The sequence below is a fragment of the Dermacentor silvarum genome, chromosome 5, assembly GCF_013339745.2.
Source record: "Dermacentor silvarum isolate Dsil-2018 chromosome 5, BIME_Dsil_1.4, whole genome shotgun sequence".
Taxonomy (NCBI): Eukaryota; Metazoa; Arthropoda; class Arachnida; order Ixodida; family Ixodidae; genus Dermacentor; species Dermacentor silvarum.
The window spans coordinates 21566813-21591658 of record NC_051158.1 but is presented as its reverse complement, the minus strand read 5'-3'; the positions used below and the strand labels follow the sequence as shown (position 1 = coordinate 21591658).

At 47.3% G+C, this 24846-nt stretch overlaps 1 protein-coding gene and 1 non-coding gene across 2 annotated transcripts in view; one reads left to right on the top strand and one right to left on the bottom strand.

The window, feature by feature from the left end:
• LOC119453031 (uncharacterized) overlaps positions 1 to 17151 on the bottom strand; it is a 36487-nt gene extending 19336 nt beyond the window's left edge. The window contains exons 1-2 of the mRNA XM_049667201.1: positions 16494 to 17151; positions 1235 to 1335 (exon numbers count right to left, since the gene is read on the bottom strand). Of these exons, the coding sequence (XP_049523158.1) occupies positions 1235 to 1335; positions 16494 to 16951 (559 nt within the window). The 5' untranslated portion in view covers positions 16952 to 17151. The remainder of the gene's footprint in view (positions 1 to 1234; positions 1336 to 16493) is intronic.
• A 4142-nt stretch (positions 17152 to 21293) lies between these two features.
• On the top strand, positions 21294 to 21375 carry Trnas-cga (transfer RNA serine (anticodon CGA)). Its single transcript has one exon. It is a non-coding gene; the product is annotated as a tRNA-Ser (tRNA).
• Positions 21376 to 24846: the final 3471 nt, after the last annotated feature.

Genomic DNA, 24846 nt, shown 5'->3' with positions numbered 1-24846 from the left:
AGCAGAATGGCCGGGGAAAATTGCAAGTGGTGTACTGAAGTCACTGTAGTTCCAGGATGTTTTCCCAAGTTTCCATCGTCCTCGAAATCTCTGTCTTGTTTAGGCAAGACCATCTTGCTATAAACGTGGAACAGGTTCAAGGCACAGTATTGCCATATTACCATCAGGGAATGACACGGAATCGTGGAAGCGCTAAAACTCTCTACTACTTCAATAATGTTTGCGCGTTTTTCGATGACTACGGCACATATCGCCATTATAATACTTTCATCGGTTTGTTCGGTTCCGGTTTGTTCGGATATGGCCTGTCCACATCCCGGCACCTCGAAGTACTTCTCTTGTATACCTAGTCTTTTCTCTTTCTTTTTTCTAGGAAGCCTCGCCTTAAGAGATAATGTTCGGTGTGTATTATATGAGTGCTGTAAGGCCTACGCTGTGTATAAATTCAAGCAGTGTTTTGTAATATCTGTTGTCTTGCACTCAGTGATTATAGCTGGGTACATAGCCGAATGCGAGCATCTACTGCAACCACAATGTCAGGACACTTCGGAGCACTTTAGACACAGAGCCTTCAACTGCCCCAGAACCAAGTGACGTCACCGCAGACCCAAGCAACGGAGATAAGTGGAATTCAACAGCAATGTGGCAAATGTAACAGACTTGGTTTATTCAGTGTTGTTGCGCTTCTAGTTGTCAAATAACTTAGTGTCGCCCGGCGATCAACCAGCCTCCTGATTATCTCAGATAGTACAATGACCACCCCGGTATGTTCCTGGGACCAGCAGCACAATTTTACTTCGACGGTGATATATATATCACGAGTGGACATTGCATGATTACACGCGCAGACAATGAAAAAAAACTAATGTTCGAGCTTCGATATATGGCTTATCCTCCAAACAGAGTTTATCAAAAGTACTGTTTAAGTGTTCCCTGCATATTCAACATGTCCCACACGTGGGGACGCGGAATAGAAGAATGGTAACGCAACGGAATCATGGTGCAGTATACGTCAGTGATAGTTACGTAAAGCCCTTTTGCTATCTCTCTGCGGCTGCGCACAAGAACAAACAACGATGATTCACGAAACGCTGCACGGAACTAATCTGGGTACTCAACGCGTAAATGCATACGAGGCACAGGCACGGGCCAAAGCATAATGACGTGTGTGCATAAAATGGTGGTGCAGTGGCGGCGGCGGCGGCAGGTGTGTGCCCAGCGGGCCGTTACTCACCCCTGAATTCTCGCACTGAGTCAGACGACGGAGTGGAGGCCCTCCTGTCCCGCAGGATGAGCACAGAACCGCTGTTCGGGTCGATGGACAGCTGTAGACACCTGCACGAGAGAATGGACTGGTCTCATTTCTTGGCATAACGCTACGCTTACAGTATATCGAAAAACACATGACCTCGTGGTCAGGGACGAATCCAAAGCAGCCTCAAGGGGGGGGAGGGGGGCAGCCCCCCACTCCCACTCTGGATCTGCGAGTGTCCATGCTACACCTGAATAGCCGTGTAATATGTACTGCGATATCATTACAAGGAGAGAGAGAGAGAGAGGAGGAAGGAAACGCAGGGAGCTTAACCAGACTTTGTCCAGTTTGCTACCCTACACGTGGTGAGGGGGATGGGGGAGTGAAAAAAGGAGAAATAGAAGAGAGGAGTCTCAATTGCACTTTCACATGCACTGAGGCAGGTGCAGCATGTCTGCAAGGATCTGTCCATCTCGCCTTTGATTACATTGCCTCCGAGATCGATCTGCTCTTCAAATCGTTTTAACCTTTTAAGGTCTGAATTTCGTATTTAAAATTCCGAATTTGTGTTCTGTGCAACTGAATAAGGAACAGAACAAAATAAAAATAGAATATTCTTGATTCAGTTTCTTGTGCTTACGGAGCTTCAAACTTCTCATTTTCGATCGCACGTATGTGAAAAATGGGCCCTAATTATTCGAAGATTGTTTTTCACGTAGTGCCCAGGGCGTGCGACACGCCTCAAGTGACACGCCCCAAGGATGCCGCTACGTTGTACTCAGGGAAGTTCCTGTTTAAAGTTGACAGCAGGAATAAGACAGCACTCGTCAAACGCCGTCTGCTTGCTCTCCTTCATTCTTTTTTTTTTACGAGCCTTACTATACAGCCTGACAAAGAATACAAGCTGAATCAACGCGTTAAACGGTGTAGCAGAAGGGTTTTCACCGTGAATTGCAGCAAATGCTACGTATGTTTCGCCACACTGCATTCAATTAGCAAAACTTTCCAGTTTAGTAACATCTCGCGCATGCGTCGTCTGCTACTGCTCCTTTCCAGAAGGTGACGACACACCGCATGTCGTCGTCCACTGCAACGTCATATGCAAAGTTACTCGAAGGACGTGAATATAGGAAAATCTGAGAGCTCTTTATTCACACTGGTTGCGAAATCCCGATTACCTGTGGTAACCGGTCTTTTGAACAAGTAGTCGCAACAAATAGTTCTCTGCGTCACAGCATACATCATATGTCACCGTCAACGCACCACGTTGTAGAGAGCGATCTGAATAAATATCAGTTGCCCGGAGGTACTACTGTGGACATTCCCAAATTCAAAATTGTGCGGCGTTCGCGTTTTCATCCAATCAGAGAAACCGTTATCGACCTGTGAGCCAATCAGTGATTACAAGATGTCGAATCTGACAATATGGCGGGATATGCCAGGGTACCGCTCCGGATTCTGTGCTGAATTGTTCATTGTTCGATAGCATTGCTGCTGAAGCACATGAAAATATTGTAAAAAAATTTTTGTCTGCTGCTGCTCTTCATTAGGCTGCTAGATTTTTGAGGAAATAATTACATGAAGTAAGGCAATTACGTGGAGAACGTAGTCTTTGATGTAAGCCAGTCAAACACGACAAACATGGTCAGGACAGACGAATTCCTGTCCACCTTCCCTTCGTGCCGATAGTGTGCGCCAGACTATATATTATCCATGAAATGTGCCGACTTTTCTGCCCAAGAAGTATTCAAGACAATCACAGCACACACTATTTGATTTTAAGAAATATTGTGCGTGTGGGTTCAGTCCAATCACGTTATGCCGTCCAACTTCCCCAAAGTGTTCAAAGCACTCAGGTGTGCAGCTGACTCAACAGCTCGTTTACACGCAGGAGCTGACTTCATCTGTCCATCAAAAAGCCAACCACGTCACGTATTCGTACTTAAAACGTACGGTATCTCTATATGGAGTTGACAACCGGAATATATTACATCGTGTGTCATCTGCTCACGTCGTCTGCTCCACGTCGTCTGCTTACGCGTCTGCGAGTCTTACTACAACGCGTGCAGTGAATCCGACACTGAATCAACGTGGTAACGTAACCGCATTTATACTCCGTGAATAGCGGGAGTTCGTTTCGCCATGCTCCGTACAATCATTTGCGGACAAGCGTCCCGATACCCGTACATCGTTTGCAATGTAGAACGTTCTTTCAGGCACGTTCCGTCTTCCACTACTTGTGCAGCAGAGCAGACGACCAAGAACGTTCTTTCAGGCACGTGCCGTCTGCTACTTTTTCTTGTGCAGCAGAGCAGACGACTAACACGGCAAAGTGAATCTATAAGCACGTGCGTGTATGTGGAAAAACCGTAGTGCTCTCTTAGACACACAAGTTGGGTAAGTCCATGTATACGTTGTGTTTCAAAAAAGCCAATGCGCTTACTGGCCCAGAGTTGCGAATAGTTTGCGACACCTGTGATGGACAGATGACCAGATGGGCGCATTTCAATTGCATCGCTTACGCCACAGAGAAAAACGTCAGTTTGGTTTACTGTCAATGCTCGCGCATCCAGCATGACCTGTATAGACCAGCTGATATAATAACCTCGAAGGCCGATATGCTGTGGAACAAACAGGCGAGTAATAAAGCGAGTAATAAAACACTGACGCCTGATCAAAATCCCACGCGGCTGCCAGGAAGGCCCTTAGCCAACAGCGCCCGACTATATTTATCCATCGCTCCACCCTAAGCACCATGTAACTAACCATGGAAGTTGCATTACGAAAGCGTACTCCGCAGTCGTCGGAATGGATGATAGCCGTCCACCCCTTCGGCAGTTGCGACGAGACCATCAATCATCTTTTTATGACACTGCCGTCAGTTTAATGCATCAAGAGGATCGTTCTTCATCGCGTTAGAAAGGTTAGCTGGCCGGTCACTGCTTGCAAAATGAAACGCAGGAGCTTGCTCGAGACACTTCAGGCCGTTTTTCTCTCTCTATCTCTCTGTTTATTTACTCATCTCTATCTCTGTGCGTTTCTCTTTCTCTATCTCTTTCCCTCTATCTGTTTCTCTATATATGTGTGTGTTTCGATGTATCTTTATCTCTGTGTTTCCATCTGTCTGCCTATCTTTATCTATCTCGCTCTCGCTCACTTCTCTGTGTATGTCCTGTGTGTTTCTCTTTCTTTCTGCGTAGCTCTACGTGATCTCTCTTTCTCTGCCTGTGAGTCTCTCTCCCTTTTTGTTTTTCTCCATCTGTGAGTTTTCTTCTTTCTCTCTCTCTCTTTATCTCTCTCAGTATATCCATGTGTGTGTGTGTGTGTGTGTGTGTGTGTGTGTGTGTGTGTGTGTGTGTGTGTGTGTGTGTGTGTGTGTGTGTGTGTGTGTGTGTGTGTGTGTGTGTGTGTGTGTGTGTGTGTGTGTGTGTGTGTGTGTGTGTGTGTGTGTGTGTGTGTGTGTGTGTGTGTGTGTGTGTTACTTATTAATTTGTGCACAAACAGTCCATCGTCTTCATATAGACGAAACGACAAATCTGTACGAGAACAGAGCCTTCTAGACAATTAGTTTATCGCAGTCTGGATATACTAATTTTCACAAGCTAGCGTATTAACACTGTATGTGCCGCGTCTGAGTGATGCGCGAACAAAAGCTAAGCAAACACGCTTTCAAGCAGACAGAACTGGAATGAATTACGAACGACGAAAGTATCGGGTTTCCTTTGATGGCAGACGGCCATCAGCCGCCAACCTGTACTCGCCGTTCCTGGCAACGGAGCGATGCAGTCCGTTAAACCCCGTTGGCCTCTCGGTTCGATATAAAAAACCCGGCCTACGATCCGCTGATGATTTTTTTATTGTTGGTAATTCTCAGCGTACGTGAGAACATTCCCATTCGACGACGTTTTCTCACCGAACACCGGTTCTTCCTTTCACCTTTTAACGGAAACTGCGCACGTCAGCGGGACGGGGGCGCGCGCGCTCCGCTGACGTCACTAGCGGGGGGAAACCTGTCGTCTGCTGCGCGTCGTCTGCTTCGCGCAAGAGGTGCGGTGGTGCTTCCGCTATGCAGATCTCGTCTGGATAAAAAATCCCAAAACGCTCGACGCGCAATTCGTGTCGTCTGCGCTTCAAGGCACGTGTCGTGAAGTAAATGTATTCGTGCAGTGTACGATCTAGCCAAGAAGAAACGTACTCGGCCGCGACCACCAGAGATGGGTGCGTTGGTTAAGTACACGGACGGGGAATCACGTAGATCGACATCGACAACAATTCGAAACAACGAGACCAAACAAATCTCCTCTTTCGTGTTGCGCTTGGAATTTGGCGCTGACGAGAGAGGTCATTTGCCCCCTGGCAGGAACATTTATGTTTTGTGAACTCCCGGAGCGTTTGTTTCGTGCGTCAAATTTAAAACTGATGTCACTGTATTTATGCTAATCGTTGATTCTATTATTTAATTGTTTTGGGAACAGTTATTGTGTCAGGGATGAAGCCGGCGCCATCTACAGTACATTTCTTTAAGTACAGTTCATTAAAAAAAAAACATAGTGAAACACTGTTCCTTCCTGCGTCTGTCGCGTCGAAGAGTTCGGCTGGAATCTCAATGTTCGCGAAAATGAACACACACACAGCCGCTGATTGATTGATTGATTGATTGATTGATTGATTGATTGATTGATTGATGATTGATTGATTGATTGATTGATTGATTGATTGATTGATTGATTGATTGATTGATTGATTGATATTAACATCTCGAAGGACCATGGGTTGCGAGAGACACTGTATAGATGAGGACTCCGTATCCATTACGACTAGCTCTAGTTTTCTTAACGCCAAATCCGTGCAGCGCCCTCAAAGCCATGAAACGCGTCAGCCAATCACGAACGAGAAGCAGAGGGGTTGGTCCGCTGTCCACCGCTAATCCTTCCGCGCGTTACACCAGCTGAACGGAAGCATCGCCGATGGATTAGCGTCGCACACTGGCAGAGCGGACGAGCACTTCCCTCGATTATCGTTCCTGTTTGGATGATGCGATCTGAGCTGCACGGAATTTGATAAGACGGAGTGCAGGCGGAAATATACGGGCGTGTTTGCGTTTGGTCTCCACCGTGATACAGCAGCCGCGCTCGGCAATCGAACCCGAAACCTCGTGCCCAACAGCAGAAAGACATGGTCATTGCAGCGGGTACAGCCGCTCTTTCAATGGAGCTGGCACAGAAGACAGTTGACGTACACTTCCTTGAATGAATGATAAAGGGTAGGGCTCAATGCAGAAATGGTCAGCAGAGTAGCTTGATCGAATGACTTTGTTCTTTAACTTAAAAGCACTCAACAGTGCAAGAAGCAAACTTAGATGGACATAAAATAAAAGTTGGAAAGAAAGACACCGGCGGCCTCTATTTGACGGGATACCAGTGAAGATGCAAAAAATTTTGGAAATAGACATGAACCATTATGAAACGACACACGGAGCACAACTCTACTGTCGACTCTTTGGACAGTGTGCTACGGAGTTATGACGAGCGCTGTTCTGCAAAAGCACGGTCAAGCCTCCAGGCTGTTTGTTTTATCGCGTAGGAGGTAGAAATTCGGCCACTATAATTACAGAAACTTCATCGCACGCGACGAAAGCGTCAGAAGCGAAGGAAATTTGTTCCCGTCCAAGAAGCGGACAGAAAAAAAAAAAACTACATGATTGGAGTTTAGTGCATGCTTCGCTCTGCCGCCTAAAATTTCCTGAAGCGACTCGAGCTCTATCTTCCACCTCTGTCTTTTGTTTAGTTTTTTTTTTTCTTTATTCTCTTTGGTAGTGGCAAGAGCGCTGCCGAGGCTAATTACGCACGCATTCCGCCGGGACGGTTACGAGGGGTAATTATACCACAGCGCCCCACCTCGGGCGTTTCTTACAGAACTTGTTCTGCGCTCTCGTCAAGTGCTTCGTCGTATGCTGACGCACAAACAACTCGCCGAACTTGTTCCAGTGCACCTTCTTCAAGCGCGCAGCACATTCAAGAAACTGCACAGGTCCTATACATGAAGCTAAAGTTTCAAGACTAGCAGGATCCCAGTGGTACCATTAAGATAGAAGGAATGGCTAGTGAATACTGCTGTATTTGCCCTTTCTGTACATTTACAAGTGGAGAACTGTATTCAGAAAAACAAAAACAGGTCAGAACATCTCGTGATACATAACACGGATGATTCCTCATTACGACGTCGGTTAATTATAAGCTACATCTTCCGAAACTCCGGCAGTGCAAGGTCCGCGGAGATTATGCGGCTCGGTTATACGTTCTAAGCCACTTATGTCCGTATTTAACCAGCTACACTCCTTTCCTAATCAGTCGCGGAGGTAGTGATATAAAGTTGGGCATCTCGACAGGTAAGAAACCGGTCTTCTATACGACAGGCACTAACGTATATTTAGGACGCTTCAAGCGTGTCGATGCATCGAACCTGTACGTTCGTTCGCACGATTATCGCTTCGACGTTGGCCAGCTAAAGAGTGTGCAGGAACGAGACACTATAACTTGAGTTACCCTTCTAATTAGCCGTCTAATTGGACTAGATAGCAGCAGCGCAGAAATCGAGTTTTGTTTGGAAAGTGCCTCACGAGACAAGCTGGCGAGCATCCCAATGCAACGTCAGACGCGCGACCATGAATACCTTCTGGTACTTTCGGCTGACGGCACTCGTGCCATTTTCAGTGCATTCCCACGATGCCGCACGTTCGTCTGTCTGGGGGCCACGCGTGTGGTGGCACACGTTCGGCTTGGGCGAACACGACACAAGTGCACGTATGGCCTCCACGATTTGTGTGCGCCTGCGCGCGCGCATATCTCTGAAGACATTGTGCACGCCGCCGTGCCACCACGGAGATAAATGGCGGAGCTCGGTGCGATCCCATCGAGCAGCGCGCGCGCAGCAGACGACGAAGAGCGGGCCGTTCAGTTCAGGCGCCATTTAGGAACAAGCGGTGACGTTGGAAGCCTGCGTGTCTCGCACAAAACTACGTTTGCTGCTAGAATCCAGTAGCTCATCGGTCAACAAAGACCACGCAGTTGACCATCGCCACTAACGGGGAGCCCTGACGAGAGCAGCCATCGAAAGTGAACAATTACATCACCGATGTAGCGGCGTCATACAGTGATGAGGTATGAAGCTGCATCATCGGTTCCCACGTTTGATGCGGTAACTTTCGTTTCCATTCTTTCTTTTCAGCTTCGAAAGCACTTCAGGCTAAGTCAAGAGTACATGCCAGGTGCTAACAGCGCAGTTCGTAGCCTCATCCCAGTACTCCAAGAATCATTCGAGTGGCAAGAATCATTGCATGGTCACTTCATATTTCAAACATTTGTAATCAATAAAATGATTGACCTTGTTCCTTTTGCTGCGAATCACGACGAGACCGAGTGATAAGTGGCCTATGTAATAAAGCGTCGTCTGCTGAACTTCGAATTCGGCATGTATCTCGCAGAGGGCGCTACAGTCGCAAACTCCCGTTTCGTGGCTCACAGGTTCGTCCCGCACATAGCGAAACGTGTAAAGCACGTTTCACATGGTGCGATTTTGTCTGCGAATTCGCACGTGCAAATTCGCAGCTGCGGAAAATAGGCCGCCGGACCCTTCGTGCGTGCGTTTTTTCGATGTTCGGCGTGCTGAACTTCTCTGCGAAAAACGCAGATGCGGTGGTAGCCACTGTAGCGGTGGAAACAGACGACCAATAGGAGACGGCTCGCTCATACGTCATCGCCAGTCAGAATGCTTAATGAGTATGCGAAAAATGCAGCTGCCGTAGATCCATGTGAAACGAGATTACGAATTTCGCATCTGCGGAAATCGCAGCAGCGAAAAACGCACTGCAAAATCGCACCATGTGAAACGGGCTTTACTCGGGCGGTGTTTGGCGTTATTTCCGCTGCACTACCACGGTTCCAGGGTGGCTCAGCCGAAGGAACCATTAGATACCAATAGGCAGAGTGCGTTCTTTCGAGGCGCACATGAACGCTGGATCGCAATAAAGTTGTTCGGTATCTATAGAGAACTTTTCTTCTTAACTTAGTGTGTGAGCGTTTAGTTGCTTCCATTTGCTTTTCAGTGATATTAGTTGATGGCAGAAAGTTTTGGCTTGTAAGTATGCGTACTATCACACACAGAATACTTCAATACCGTAGCACGGAGACGTAGGCGTGAGCAGTACTGGTGGTGCCGTCTCGTGGTGCGGAGTTTAACCAGAGCGCACAGAGCTGTTATTGCAATGACGAACTACGCGGTATGCTTAGCTACTGCCGTAAATACCTCGGCCGTGACATAATCATGAATGTATACTCACTATTTTTTTTTTCTTTCCTTCGTGACGTGAGCTGCATTAAACACAAAACATTTCCATTACGTCGTGGTGGAACGAAGAGTCGCAAGATGTCGTTACCGGCGCTGCTGCCTTATTTACACGTTTCCAGCGTTCTGTTATGCCCCAAACGGTGGCAGTATAATGCGAACAGGCTTGAACTCCCTAGTACACTCCAGATGAAAACCATCCAGCACAGCCACCTTGCAAATTACGTTCTTTTAGACTCAATGTGATGCCGCGTTGTACCGTATACAACATGCTTTATACTTATACTTTATACGTATACTTCACACCTTTCACTACCATTCAAGTCCTGCGGCATAGAACGTTCTGCGTCGACGAAAGGAAACCAGGATAGCTATGCCGGACACATAATGTTAATGTGTAATGTTTGAGGAACGCCTGAGTGTGTATGATGAGTCGGAGAAAGACAGAGAGGGGGGGGGGGGGGGGGGGAGTCATGTACTTGCGTCACCGTTAAGACGCACCCCTGGGGAAAGCCCAGTCGTGAATGTGTAGAAGTCTAGTAACGATGACGTCATGAAGAACGCCTGTCACCGAGGAGCAATCTGAGACGACATGTAATGTACGTGCTATGAATCGGTTAACGTCAATTTATCTCGCGCATATCCCTGAATGGTTTCACGAGGCGTTCCGGAGCCAATGCGGCTCTCCTTTCATGCAGCTTGCGACACGCGTACAGATAACGCGCGCACGCGCACTAAACGCACACACATCGCAGCTGGAACAGCGTAACAGTCACAGAATGCTCACACTCAGCATCGAGATGGCTATAAAGTTGTCGAACCCTGGCTGCAAATAACGTTCGAGTATAAGGTATCATCTTGGTCCTCGCAGCAAATTACACCATTTTGATTGTGATACTATGGTTTGCACATACCACGGTGGCCTGAATAACTTTCAAAATGATCTCGTGCTGACATTCCTCTGCAGAGGCCTGCTAATTGCTCTTATTATGGCTGCATTTTGAGCGACCTTTTGCTACAGGCAAAATGAAAAGAAAATGGTCCTTTCTTTCTGATTCGCTGCAGTCAGGAACACTCGAAGGATGTATTGTGCTTCCTTCTTTTATGCGATCCACGCTACGCCATATCAATATGTCTTAGGGATTCACTATGCTTTGCGGCAAACATTCGGTATAACGGAACTCGGTAAAGCGATACACGCGGTATAGCGAAATTCAAGGATAGCTGCACCAGCTGAACATAAGTGGTCCGTTGGACCCAGCATGTATACGGCTGGGTCCCGCTTTTCTTTCTTCTCCTTCTGGCGACCTTTCTGACTACAAAATGATATTGGAAAAGCAAGTCGTGAGACCAATCGATTGCTTTCGCCTGTGGTGGCTCTTCCTGCGGTAGGGCAATTTCATTGCAAGCAGTTGAACAATTCCAGGAATTTATTACTTTTTTTTTCTTCGCGTATCTTTTATGTCGTTGTGTATTGTTCATTCCTATACTCACGCTAGACTTTATTTGCTACGACGAGCCGCAGAAGAATGTTGCATTCTCTCCGACTTCAGATTAGATAGATAGACAGATAGATAGATAGATAGATAGATAGATAGATAGATAGATAGATAGATAGATAGATAGATAGATAGATAGATAGATAGATAGATAGATAGATAGATAGATAGATAGATAGATAGATAGATAGATAGATAGATAGATAGATAGATAGATAGATAGATAGATAGATAGATAGATAGATAGATAGATAGATAGATAGATAGATAGATAGATAGATAGTGCTAGACGGAAGGATTGGGTGTAGTCAACGCAGAACATTTCGGCAACATGCAGTTTGCGGATGGCGTAGCCCTGTTCAGAAACGCTAGAGATGACTTGCAAAAATGGTTGAGGACATTATCCGACAATGTAAAACTATAGGTCTGAACAATAATATGCAGTAGACCGAGGTAATGTTCGATAGCCTCGCTAGAGAACCAGAATTCGGTAACGGCAGTCAGCCTCTAGAATCTGTGCAAGAGGGCGTTGCCATTGACCAAATAGTCGCAGAGGACATAGCTCACGAGAAGGACATCTGCGGAAGAATAACAAATGGGTTGAAACGCATAAGGTAGGCATTACCAAGTCGTGACCAGCAGCTTATCGCTACCATTGAAAATAAATGTTCATGATCGCTGCGTTCTAGCGGTGCTTGCATATAGGGCAGAAACATCGAGGATAACGAACAAGCTTGAGAAAAAAAAAATCACAGCATATCCACGGGGTGAATGATGATGAGTGGGCGAAGCTCCGGAGGGAATCATCGGATCTCCCGCTTAAGGGGACGCTAGCACAAACGCGTTAGAAACGTGCAGTACTCTCTAGTAAGGGGGAGCGGCCACAGCGTCTTACGCAGCCATTTACACATGCCGGAACGTGCACCGCGTTTGCCGACGCCATCACATGACTGCTGAGAGAGTATACCCCCCGTATTCATAAACGCTCCTCGACTTGAACTTGACTTGCCACCGCCTTGGGCAGCGCGTTCGAAACGCGTTGAAGGTAAGGCGGAGAGGCCACAGCGTCTTACACCAGCTTCTTACACGGGCCGTAACGCGCTGGCACAAACGCGTTAGAAACGCGCTAGAAACGCGGCCTTTCGTTAATGTTGGGTATTTATTGCCATCGTGGTGCGTGTGTCTATGTGCGCTTCGTGGCGTAGTGGGCTAACGCCGCGCGCTCGGAAGCGAGGGGTCCCTGGTTCGATTCCGCGCTACGGACACAACTTCGGATTTTTTTTTCTCATTTTTCTCAGACTGGTTACACACTACTACTACTACGACGGGGACGGAACGGGTGCCGCTATAAAGAGCTTCGCTCCTAAAAACGTCGCAGTTTCACCCGAAAGGCGAAGCATCAATTTCGTTAGCAACTTAGTAGAGAGCTATACGGAGTAAGGATAGTAGTTTTATCAGCTGGATAAACTCGGACATGCAGCAGCACCAGCAACGCGCAGAACTGTTGTCGGCGCCGCCGGCGTTTTGTCCGCGTTCGCACCGAACGCGCGCGGCGTTGGTGACTGTTGCCGGTGCCTCTGGGGGCGGCTCGGAGGTTTTCGACGAGATCAGAATGGGACACTCGTCGAGCATCATCGGATGTCTTTACCACCTTTTCGCCTCGCAACGTTTTTATATAATTACGCACTTGGTGCCGCAGCTAAATGTCGCCTCCCCTCCCGTCCCCCCACGGCCTTTCGCGCGACGGAAGAAGTCGCGTTTGCTCTCTATATATGGTCATTGTAAAAGAGGAAAGAGACGCTTAATTCTGCAGTACTTCAGGTAGCATGGTGGCGCTGAGCCGTGCTCCCTCAAGGGCTGCAGAAGATAGCGCCAACCTTTCCCTTTCCCTCAAGAACCACTTATCATCATCATCATCATCAGGTAGCATGGCGCAGAACGCACATTTGCTCTCCGCCGTGCGTTCGCTCCCCGTGAAAGCGCGCTCGCGCGCTTTCACTCGCACATATAGCATACGGCGCGCGGCGACGATTTCATTGCCATTGACGTCATACGGAACCTCACGGCGACGGCGACGACGACGGCAGAAATCCGCTTTGAGTGTCCATACAATTGCTATCGCAATAAAAGGTAACGACCGCGCAACGAGTGATGCTACTAAACAAAATTATAGTCCCCCGTGACACTGTTAAATAGGAAGGCAGCAGCGTGGATTAGAGAACAAAATGATGGCGGCCATTATTCAATTTCAGATGAAGAGGTATATTATGGAGTTAGGTAGGCCATATGTAATGCGCAGGGCGGATAACCAGTGCTCAATTATAGGGTTACAGAATACGTGCCAAGGGAAGGTAAGTGCAGTCGAGGACTCCACAGAATTAGGCGGTGGGGTGAAATTAGTAAGTTTGCAGGCATAACTCGAAATCCACTAGCGTAAGACAGCTGTAATTGGAGATCACTGGGAGAGGTCTTAATTCTGCAGTGGCCATAAAAATAGGCCTATATCATGGTGATGATGACAAGTGGTGTCAAGCTCGTGCAAAAAAAAATAGGGATAATTGGAGATCGATAGGAAAGGCCTACGTCCTGCAGTGGACGTAAAATAGGCTAATGATGATGATGATATAGATATAGGTGTGTTATTCGGACAGGGCTAACCTGTTTTAGGGAAGGGGTTAAAAATAGTTCGCGCAAGATACAGTATGCAACGAGATAACAAATAATCTATAACATCACTGATACTGCGCGTTCAGCAGCCGCTGGCGGGGCGATATTTCGCGCAGTGGGCCCAGAGAGCTGCCCACATCGCGTGTTATCGTCGCAACGCGAGTCGCGAGCCAGCGAGCTTCTCCGGTGTCGAGATTACGCCACGACCGGAAGGGCGCGCTCGTTCAACGTCCTGTGCGGCGACACGATGATCCTCGATAGCTTTTCTCTGGCCGCAAAACTCGAAAGGACCGAGCCCGTTGGTGAACACATTGTTCGATATGATCGATAACGAGTGTTTAAACGACGTGTCAAACAGGTCTAAAAGGCTCAACTTTGAAAACAAGGAAGTAGACCGTAGAAATAGACAGGGGTGAAATGTTGTATTCATCAATTTAAAGAATTTTGTACCTTGCTAAGAGCATTGCGCATGCGTCGCCGGTTTGATGTTTGAGGGTTGATTCGTTTTTTTTTTTCTTCTTCTTCTTCTCCTTTTTTAACATATGTCAGTTGCTTGTCCAGCGTTGTGGCGTCTCTTCTTTCCGTCGTGTTTGCGTCTCAATTATTCACTGGTTTTCTCAAGTTTCAAGTGTCAAACAGGGACATGCTGCCTTCATTGGGGCTGATTGGTTGTTTGTTGTATCGAATCATGCTGCTTTTGTTATATATATATATATATATGTGTGAGTGTGTGTGTGTGTGTGTGTGTGTGTGTGTGTGTGTGTGTGTGTGTGTGTGTGTGTGTGTGTGTGGTGTGTGTGTGTGTGTGTGTGTGTGTGTGTGTGTGTGTGTGTGTGTGTGTGTGTGTGTGTGTGTGTGTGTGTGTGTGTGTGTGTGTGTGTGTGTGTGTGTGTGTGTGTGTGTGTGTGTGTGTGTGTGTGTGTGTGTGTGTGTGTGTGTGTGTGTGTGTGTGTGTGTTTTCTCTCCGGGATCTTTCAATGCTAAAGCGGCACAGTTTACTGTGGATAACGTTGTAGTAGACTGCTCCGGATTGGTTTTGTCAACCGGAGTTCATTCACATGCACCCACAGCACGGTACACGGGCGTTCTTGGCCACTGTCCCCATCGGAATGTGACCGCCGCTGTCGTGAGTCGAACCCCCGACCTCGTGCCACCGCAGAAGAATATCACGGCCCCTGGCCACAGCGGTGCGTTTCGTTATAAACGTCAAGTATATACTTCCACAATATGGCATTGTGGTAAGGCTTCGTAATATTGTAGGCGTTCTTCGTGATTCTTTTTGGCATTTCTTTATCGTTGCTTATACGTGATTCGGGAAGTGTGGGCGGCAAGTCGCCTGGGCGTCATCCGTTTGTTTATCCGTGGCGAATGAATTTCGTTGTTCATCGGATGACGAAACTGCCATGGTGCGGTTCCTCAGACTCTATCAAGACGATTGTCTCTTTCCACCTTCCAGAATGTTTCTGCAGAAATTAAATTGAACTTAACAATCAGCTGAAGAAAACTAGATTAGAACGTTAGTTCTAACAAATTTTTTTTGCAAGCTCTCACATGAAACCTTCGACTTTCTTTTTCAATGTAACGTTTATCAAAAAGGTCATCATCCACTTAGCGTTGTTGCGAAATATGACTCTAAACCTTGTAGTAATATGTCTCGCTATGCAGTGGTCACGGCTGCGAAACTCTGGAACGCGAGAATTCTAGGTCAGCCCACGTTAGGTTAGGTTAGCGGTAAATGCATATGAATGCATATGAATGTATATATATACATATATATATATATATATATATATATATATGCCCACGTACACACAAACACACGCTCTTCTGAACTCTCCCATCCCCTCTCTACCTCTACCACGTGACCGGCTTCACACACGTGCATGTTTTGTTTTCACTTTGACACTCCTAATGCTAACGCATTAAAATATGTTTTGGCAGCTTGTAGAAAGTTCATAAGCCGCATATAGACTACTTCTCCTGCGTATTGGGTATTTCGTTTTGCCTGTGCACAGTCTATGAACATCCTATAGCAAATAGTCGACTAAAAAGGCACCAAGTCCGTAGACTATGTCTTTTAACGTGCTTGGGTTTTCTTCCTTATAATTCTTTACGAAGAACTTGTGGTCTTTTCGTAATTTGGTGTAATAAAGTGTTATGTATAAGAGAGTTACTTTCGTTTCACTGCTGCGAACATTACGAACTTCTTTCCCGTGAAGGCGGCGCTATGATTGTAGCTGAAGCTCTGAATAGCTGGTGACACATTCATGTGCCTAAGTAAGTTCGAACGAAGCGGTTATTCGTATTAAGCGAGTTCGTTATACCGATGGTTGGCTGTCGCGTTGAGTATGACAACTGCCATGTATTCACTACACGTGTGTTTCTCAACGAAGCTTCACTAATCGAGACGCTTGATTCAATTTAGATAGATCGTCAACATTGCCTTAGTTACACCCTCTATGGTTGTTTGTTGGTGGTGTGCCCAATTGGAAGTTAGCCTTGAGGTAAACTTCGACTTGTCTCACAAGCAATAGTACTAAATAGTTCTGGTGTCTGCTTCTAGAGTTACAAACTTGCAATCATCAAGCAACAAGCTTACGTGCCGCTCATCTTTGTGCCAACTGCAACTCGACCCTCCAGCATTGGTGTCAACGAACACCGTGAGCATCACCAAAGTCGCAAGACACGTGAAATGTGACCACGAGGAGGTCGGGGCGTATGTATATACTCACGTTACTTGACTCGCCAACACCACAGTTGCCACGGTAAACACCACTGTCCTAAGCCACAGGTTACCGGCGCTCCTACGGAGTCCACGACGTACTGCGTCTCTGTAACTTTCACCACAACTTTCACTGTCTTGCCTTCCCACAGAGACGCCCGGCAGGCGATCACACACCGAACTAGACATGACACCTTCTTCCATGTCCGTTTCCCGGGGAAAACGAAATTCCGGCACCACCAACAGGTCTTCTTCTTCGCGGAACAACTTGCTTGAGACGCTCCTGGCTGAAAACGAAACGCCACACACGGAGTAAGTTTCTACGTCTCGGTCGTTTCCTTGATCGACGACGCGGTCGCGGCCGCGTTTGGTCTTCAAGGAGCGCCCCGCGTGCGAAGGTTTTTTCTCCCTCGTTGCCAGCGGCCGATGTTGCGGCTTGCGTGGATTCCGATGGCGCCGAGCCGGCATTTATGTGGACGACGTCTTTCACCGGGTAGCGGCGTAGTTAGGTAGAAGCGGGCGCGTTTGGAGCCTCATTCCCTCAGGGGCCGAGAAATGTATCCACGAAACGCGCCGGCGCTGCAGCGGTAACTCGAAGACCGCGTCCGATGATGACGGCGTCGACGACAGCCGCGGTGGAATCTCATTTCGAGCCGCCCTTGCCGGTTGGAAGAACGTGCGGGAAAGAGTTCCGAAGCAGAGAGGAGGACATTCGCAGCGAGGGAAGTACCAAATGTCGTCCGACAAGTTTCCTCTTCTGCTTTTTTTCTTTCTTTACGTGGGTGCGTGTTTTACGCCCGAGTGACGTTTTGCGTGTGTTCTGCTGATTTTTTTCCCCCTTCGTGTGGGCTTCCATCTGCGCGTCTGCTTTCAGTTCGTCTGCTTGTGTTCGTCTGCTTGTGTACGTCTGCTTGTGTACGTCTGCTTTCGGTTCGTCTGCTTCTTCCAGATCGTCTGCTTGTGTTCGTCTGTTTCAGTTCTATTTCGTCGTCTGCTTTGCCGGCCCTCACACCGAAATGTGGGAACACGGAACGCTAGAGAATGAATCCTAACTTTTGTTTCCTTCTCTCCTTCTTCCATGTACTACATTTCATTCATTTTGCTCCTAAGGGAAGAAACACAATAGGTAGTAAACAGGTTTGCCGCGAACGGGATAGGCGCGCTAACAAAAGCGGAAAAAAGCACTTCTGCTATCTTGTCGCCTACTGCCTCGTTCCCGCTGCCTCGTACTACAATTACGTTTCCGTTTGTGTATATATATATATTCGCTTTGTCCGTTTCATTTCCGTTTTTCTTCGATATTCAACTCTTCCCACGCCCACTGTAGAGTGCTCACAACGCGGGCGCCCGTTTCTAATATGGGATGTCCGGGAAGGAAAACAGCTATCACGTCTGTTTCGCCTGCAATAGCATTCGCAGCCATGCAGGTGTCCGGCCATTCCTTAAGCCTTGCGTACGTGGGAAAATACAACTGTTCATCCAACGGCATCCATCGTTCGTTCGTTCGTTCGTTCGTTCGTTCGTTCGTTCGTTCGTTCGTTCGTTCGTTCGTTCGTTCGTTCGTTCGTTCGTTCGTTCGTTCGTTCGTTCGTTCGTTCGTTTCTTTGTGTCTTTGTTTCTTTTCAACGAGACGCCATAGAAGGTAATATGTTGCATCGCTCTTGAATCCAATAATTTCATGAATACACTATAACTGCCGAATTAATCGGGGGATTGAATGGTTGTAAACTTATGCATACTTTATTTGCCGAAATCAGCTCATGTCTGTTCTTTTCTTTCTTTTTTTCCGTCTCTTTTCTTTCAGATACTGATTTTTACATAGCGTTTATGTTTGACTTACGCAGCGTTCAATAACATTAAAGTGTTTTTGCTGATAAGATTACTTTCATGCCAGTTCTTCACTTAGCATAAAGCGTGTTCGGTCTTTCAAGAACCGTGATTTGCGTATTTATTTTTGTCTGTTGGTCTGCTTTGCAAATCGCTTGCGAAATAACAGCCCCACACTCAAGTCTTTCTGTCACCTGGATGGAAACCTTGAGCTTATAGCGCAGAACGCTGACCTTTGTTTAAAGTCTTCATGTGTTCAACAACGAACATCTTGAACTCGACGAAGACAATTCAGTTGACTTTCTATCAAGTTGATCTTTCTATCACTGGCTCGTGCAGGGATTTTTATTGGAAAAAAAAAGGGGGGGGGGGGGCAACTATCTTACAGTGTGCCACCCCCCCCCCCCCCCCGCCGCCACCAATCGACTTTCTTATTCGTATGCTATCCACCAGTAAAACTTGTTGACATACAACTAAACATTAAAAAGTCTTCATATAACATAATGTTTAGGATTTATTCAGTAATCGCTTATCAAACTTCCTGCATCGTAATGCGCTAGCCTGTTGTGCAATGTGTATTCTGTGAGCAGCTTATTTTAAAGGACCCGCAATTATGCACCAGGTGCTATGATAAAAACTGGTGCTGAGTAGCGATATTAACGGTTTTCTCCTGTTGTACACAAAAACGTAGAAAGTGTCCATTGTTGCACAGTCATAAATGTGTAGGTTTCTTCTCCCAACTTTCCTTTATAGGACAGATATGCTCAAAAAGACCTTCTTAAAATGGTTAAAAAGTTGTCTTCCTAGAAATCGAAAAACAAGCTCCACAAACATCTTGCATTGTACTTTTCAAGGCAGTAGGCATTGACAAATCATGGTGCTAACAACCCTCGCATGCTACCTAATGACATCAAGGCTGCCAGACTCGAGACCCTCGCAATGAATAAACGAGAGATGAAGGGGAACCGAGGGGCTCAATTTTGTTGATCATGAACACGTAAAGCCAACAGACAATGAAGCCAAGGAAAGCATTGGAGAAATTAAGTGTGGTCGAAATTGAAATGTAGAAAATAAATCTAGGTCAATTATTCACAGATGACCCTGATCATGAGAAGGAAATTTATAGAAGAATAAAATTGGGTTGGAGTGCATACGGCAGGCATTGCCAAATCCTGACTGGGAGCTTACCACTAGTTGAAACGAAAAGTGTACAATCATTGCATTCTACCGGTGCTAACACATGGGGCAAAAATTTGGAGGTTAACAAAGAAGCTCGAGAACAAGTTAAGGACCGCACAAAGAGCGATGGAACGAAAACTGTTAGGCCTAACGTTAAGAGATAGGAACAGAGCGGTGTGGATCAGAGAGCAAACGGGGATATCCGATATTCTAGTTGACATTAAGAGAAAGAAATGGAGCTGGGCAGGCCATGTAATGCGTAGGGTAGATAACCGGTGGACCATTAAAGTTACAGAATGGATACTAAGAGAAGGGAAGCGCAGTCGAGGACGGCAGAAAACTAGGTGGGGAGCTGAAGTTTTGCAGGCACAAGTTGGAATCAGCTAGCGCAAGACAGGGGTAATTGGAGATCGCAGGGAGAGGCCTTCGTGCAGCAGTGGACATAAATATGGGCTGATGATGATGATCTCTAATGTGGTGCTATAGTTATAAGATTCCTGCTAAACAGACGTGACTTCACTACTCTTCGGCTCCAATTTCGCAATTACAACATGGGTCCTAAAGTGAGTAATTAAGTTAATTAATACGTTTCAGTTAGTCAGCGAAGTTGTCGTTTAATATGTCCTTTCTTCTATTGTGCCCGTATTCACGTGTAGATTATCATGAAAAGCGGTAGAGGCCTTGATATAGCAGTCTCTAATATGCTATGACAATTTAACCAAACTTAAATAAGTACAGGGGCGGTATTCTGTAAGAGTCTACCCAGTGGACTGTCCATTTCGGCTGTCGCTGATTGGCTGCTGCTTGACGTGCAGGAAGGAGACAGGCTGGCACCTTCCTGCACATCAAGCAGCAGCCAATCAGCGACAGCCGAAATGGACAGTCCACTAGGTAGACTCTTACAGAATACCGCCCCTGGTCTCCACATGAGAGCTATGAAGATTCAGTGTTCCTTGAAAGGCCCGCAGTAATCAGGAAAAGAGTGCTACGACTGTAGCTTGCCTTTCTTCGAGCCAAGGAGTTGGGCAAGGTCTGTCGTGACACACCCTAGCTTGCTAATTATATATATATATATATATATCATTCAAAGATCCCTGGCTACTTTGCGCAGTAGAGGTGGTTCGGGATGATTATTTCCGCCAACGACACCGGCGCGCGCACACCGACACCGACGCCGGATTTTCTGCGACACGGGGCCCTTAACGCTATCGCGTTAAAGCATACGAGAGGCTCAGACGGAACCAAAAATGCATGAATAAACCTTTATTTCAAGCAGTGACTTGGCAGTCGAGGTGGGAGGGTCCCTTATTCCAGGAACCCTCTGGTTTGGATCGCCCTCCGGGCCCGGGCGACGAGTTCGCGCTGGTCGGCCAGGTGCGGCTTGGAGATCGCAGCCTCCCACGAACCAAAAAGGTTTATTTAAAAAAAAAAAACTCCTAGGACGGAACCATTGCCAGCTAAGCATACTAGGCTAACCCCGCCATTCAATTATCCGCCGTTCGTTAATTTGACCAGATCTTGCGGTCCCGCAAAGGCCGCATTAACGACAGCCGAGTGTAGCTAAGGAGGCGAGCAGACGGAGCAGACGAAACCGAACTTGAAAAATGTTTCGGTCGTTTTTCTGTCACGTTTATCTGCAACGCAATCTAGACGGCATCAGCTAATTTTAGTGTCTTAACTCTATGCAAAGTCAATCTCATGTGAATCAGCATCCAGTGTCTTATAAACGTCAAACGAGTAGTAAAAAATTACGAATAACAACTACAAATGTTCATAAATGCTCTAAGAGCCGCATTGAATCCGTGCAGTCGTGGCCGAGTGGTTAAGGCGATGGACTCGAAATCCATTGGGGTTTCCCCGCACAGGTTCGAATCCTGTCGGCTGCGTAACTTTTTTTTTTTAATTTCTTTTTATTATTATTATTGTAAGGATATTTTTCTTGCTGCTAAACAAGCACTTGTTTAGTTTTAGTTCAGTTGTGCACGCATCACAATGTTACAAACAACTGGCTCCACGAAAGCCACGTATGAAGGCAAGTTCAATGATGTATTATCGGAGCTTGATTCCCAACTTCAATGCGTGCTTGAGATCTTCCGCGTATATATAAAGTATAACGCCACCAATAACGCGACAAAGTGGATTTCGTTACCCATGTACGAAATCAATCTCACTTTCACAAGACAACTGTAACTAAATGACAAAAATGGCAACGACAAACAGCCTTCACTGTATTGTGTCGCCATCTACCGTTAGTAACGTTAAGCAATTGTGGAACGTGCTGCCATCTTGAGGCGAGTAGCAAATGCTGTAGTGGTTTTGATAGGCCGAACAACATTTGAGGGCATCTGATGCCATTGCAAATAATATTTAATTTAATAATAAATGTATTTGATTAGCATTATATGAAACGTTGCTATATTTAGGTTATACCAGCGCTTTTAAGAGCTGAGACGGCACTCGCGGTGTTAGCAATTTCGGAGGTAGCAACATTCTCTCAATAGTTTTTTAGACATCCGTGCGATGGCGTCGCGGTCCAAATAGTGTTCTACTGGCGCGCATTATGAAGCGCGTCTCTTCGGAACGAATGAACGAAAGTTCACTGGTTTGCGCACATGTTGGCTTCTCAGTCCTTCAAGCTCGTTCATGATTTATGCGTCGCTTCGATGAATCGATGAATTGCAGCAACCGTCCGTCTGCGCTCACCTTTGTAGCCACGACCCGCGGCTGGCGGTGATATACGCCGCTGGTCCCATGATCCTGGCTGCAATCCATGGCGTTATCAGGCAGACCCTGCCGTCAGCACTAGAACGTCCCCTCGCTTCGGGGTCTTTTAAGTATGACATGCTAAAATCATGTCATACTTAAATGTTGTTCCCGTTGTCGGCGACCTTCAAGTGTCTTCGAGCCAAAAGCCAGAGCCGTTATCCGGGCACTCAAACGAGAAAATATGCGCATCGTTTGGAGAACAAAACGAGATCACCCGGGCAACCTGTCGAAAGTTAAGAAAATGCGGCCTCTGGCCCCCACCCCTTTGTACAGGACCGCATTACATACGCTAGGTACTTCCCAAGCAAGTTACAAAATATACTGCTTCCGATTTCTTCCTAACGTTCGTTCACAATATCACTCAAGCTGTAACTTCTAGTACGCCGAAGTTTTATTTGTCATTTCCAATGGCGACGTTCAATAGGCAGATAGAGAGGTTGCCTCTGCTCCTTTGAACGCCAGCGGTCCGCGAGTCGTGAGCGGTCCGCGACAAGACAGACGCTGAGCGCGCTGCACTGTTGCAAGAAGAAAAACGGTTGAAGGCGGCGGCACCAGAGGCAGCAAAAGGCGCCGTATGGTAGTCATTTCATGCTTACATCTACTCCCGATAATGGGAGAGGCAGCAATTTTTTAACAGCGAAGCTGTTCTCAGTCGACCCTTCGCCGTCTGTCCGGCGTCACGCAGGTCACGTGACCAGGAGAGGATGAGAGCCACGCCGGGGAAGGGCAAGTCACGTGACCAGCAGAGGAGGAGAGGCGTGCTGGGGGAGGAGGCGACCAATGAGAGGGCGCCTCCTCTTCCAGTCCTTATTATTCCTTTCCTTTTTCCTTAGTTCTCCCAAAACACATGTTATGTTTTTTTTTTTTTTTTTTGCTTCCCGGCCTACCTTTCTCTTGACAATAAAAGCAACCTGCTTTCTGTCCTCGAGCTGTGCAGACATGTTTGTTTCACCTGTCGAAATCAACCGGCGACGAGTGGTGACCCACTCATCCTTACTTACCCGACGGTGAGGGTATACTGTTCACACTGACATGGAAGACGCAACAGGTACGCCTCCCGTCATCGCCGCGGAGCTTAATCTGCCCAACCAACGTTTGGGGCAATTTAAGAACCCTCGAGTTTGGTTTACGCAAGCGGAGGCTCGTTTTCAGCACGGGCGCATCACTTCGCAGACAGCAAGGTATGCCGTAGACCACTTGCTTGCGCGTACGCCTTCCGCCACGGCATACGGCGACCCAGTACGCACGGTTCCACATCGCCTCAGGGTATCCCAACAGAGTAGGACTCCAGCTAAAACGTTGGCTCCAGCAGCTTCTTTCCCGAGTGGAGCTCGGTGATCAGTGACCGTCCCAACTGCTGCACCGGATGTGTCAATTACTCAGTGCGAACTCTTCAAACGACCTTCGGCAAAGCTGACCACCCATCTCGGTGCAACCGTTCGCCTTCCCGTGAAAGAACAGCGCGCGGCTTCGCAGTGAATCTAGAGGCCCGCAGCAACAACAAGTGGGCTGGTACCAACGTCGTTTTCGAGAACAAGCAAGTCGCTGCACTGCATAAGCCCTGTTCGCGGACGGGGAACACACCGGCCAACCACAATAACGACGGCATGTGACATCGGCCCTCGTTCAAGCCTCCTGTTCTTCGTGGTCGACCGCATCACCAGCACTCGCCTGCCCGTCGACACCAGAGACGAGCTGTCTATATATCGTTCCGCCAGTGCCGGAGATCGCCAACGCGGCAAGCCCACACCCACTCTGCATGCAGTGAACAACGCGGTCATCCCGTCGTATGGACTCCGGTCAACGACGACATATAGATATGGGACTCAGGTGCCCATACAGATGGGTGTCCGTGGTCGCCGACGTCATTTCTGCCATACTGACAAGCGGACTTCCTCAGTCAGTTTAACCTGGATGCAAGTGTTGGCGATTGGCGCCTAAAGAATAACGTCACATCCCTCGTTGTATATATATGGCCTGCAGTCCAACCTCTCCTCCTCTGGCATGTGTACATTTCGGCCTGTCTCAACGTACGACAAGGTACTTGCAGAGTACTCGCAACTTATACGCAGCCCCGAAATGATGAAATGCCCGTGAAACACAAAGTGACGCATCGATATGATCTCGATCGGTCCACTGTGGCTACCCGTCCACGGAGGCTTGCGGGGAAGAGGCTAGAAGTCGCCCGATGTGAGTTTGAGCAAACATGCTTCAGCTCGGATTTATTCGTCCTTCTTCGCGCAATGGGTCCTTCATCTCTCCATATGGTATGAAAGCGGGACAACGGGCGGCCTTGTGGTGATTACTCGGCTTTGAATGCCGTCACTACTCCGGATCAGTAGCATATCCCCTTCCCCACGTACGTACATGACTTCGGCGCTCGTCTCGCTAAAGCCGAAATCTACAGCAAGATCGATTTGATAACCGCCTACGACAACACTTCTGTCGAACCCAGTGACGTTCCAAAGAAAGCAATTACAAGCCTATTTGACCTATTTTAGTTTGTCCGCATGCCTTACGGCTTGACGAAAGTGGCGAAAACTTCCCAAATATTTATCGGTCACGCCGCATACTGGTACAATGATTTCGAT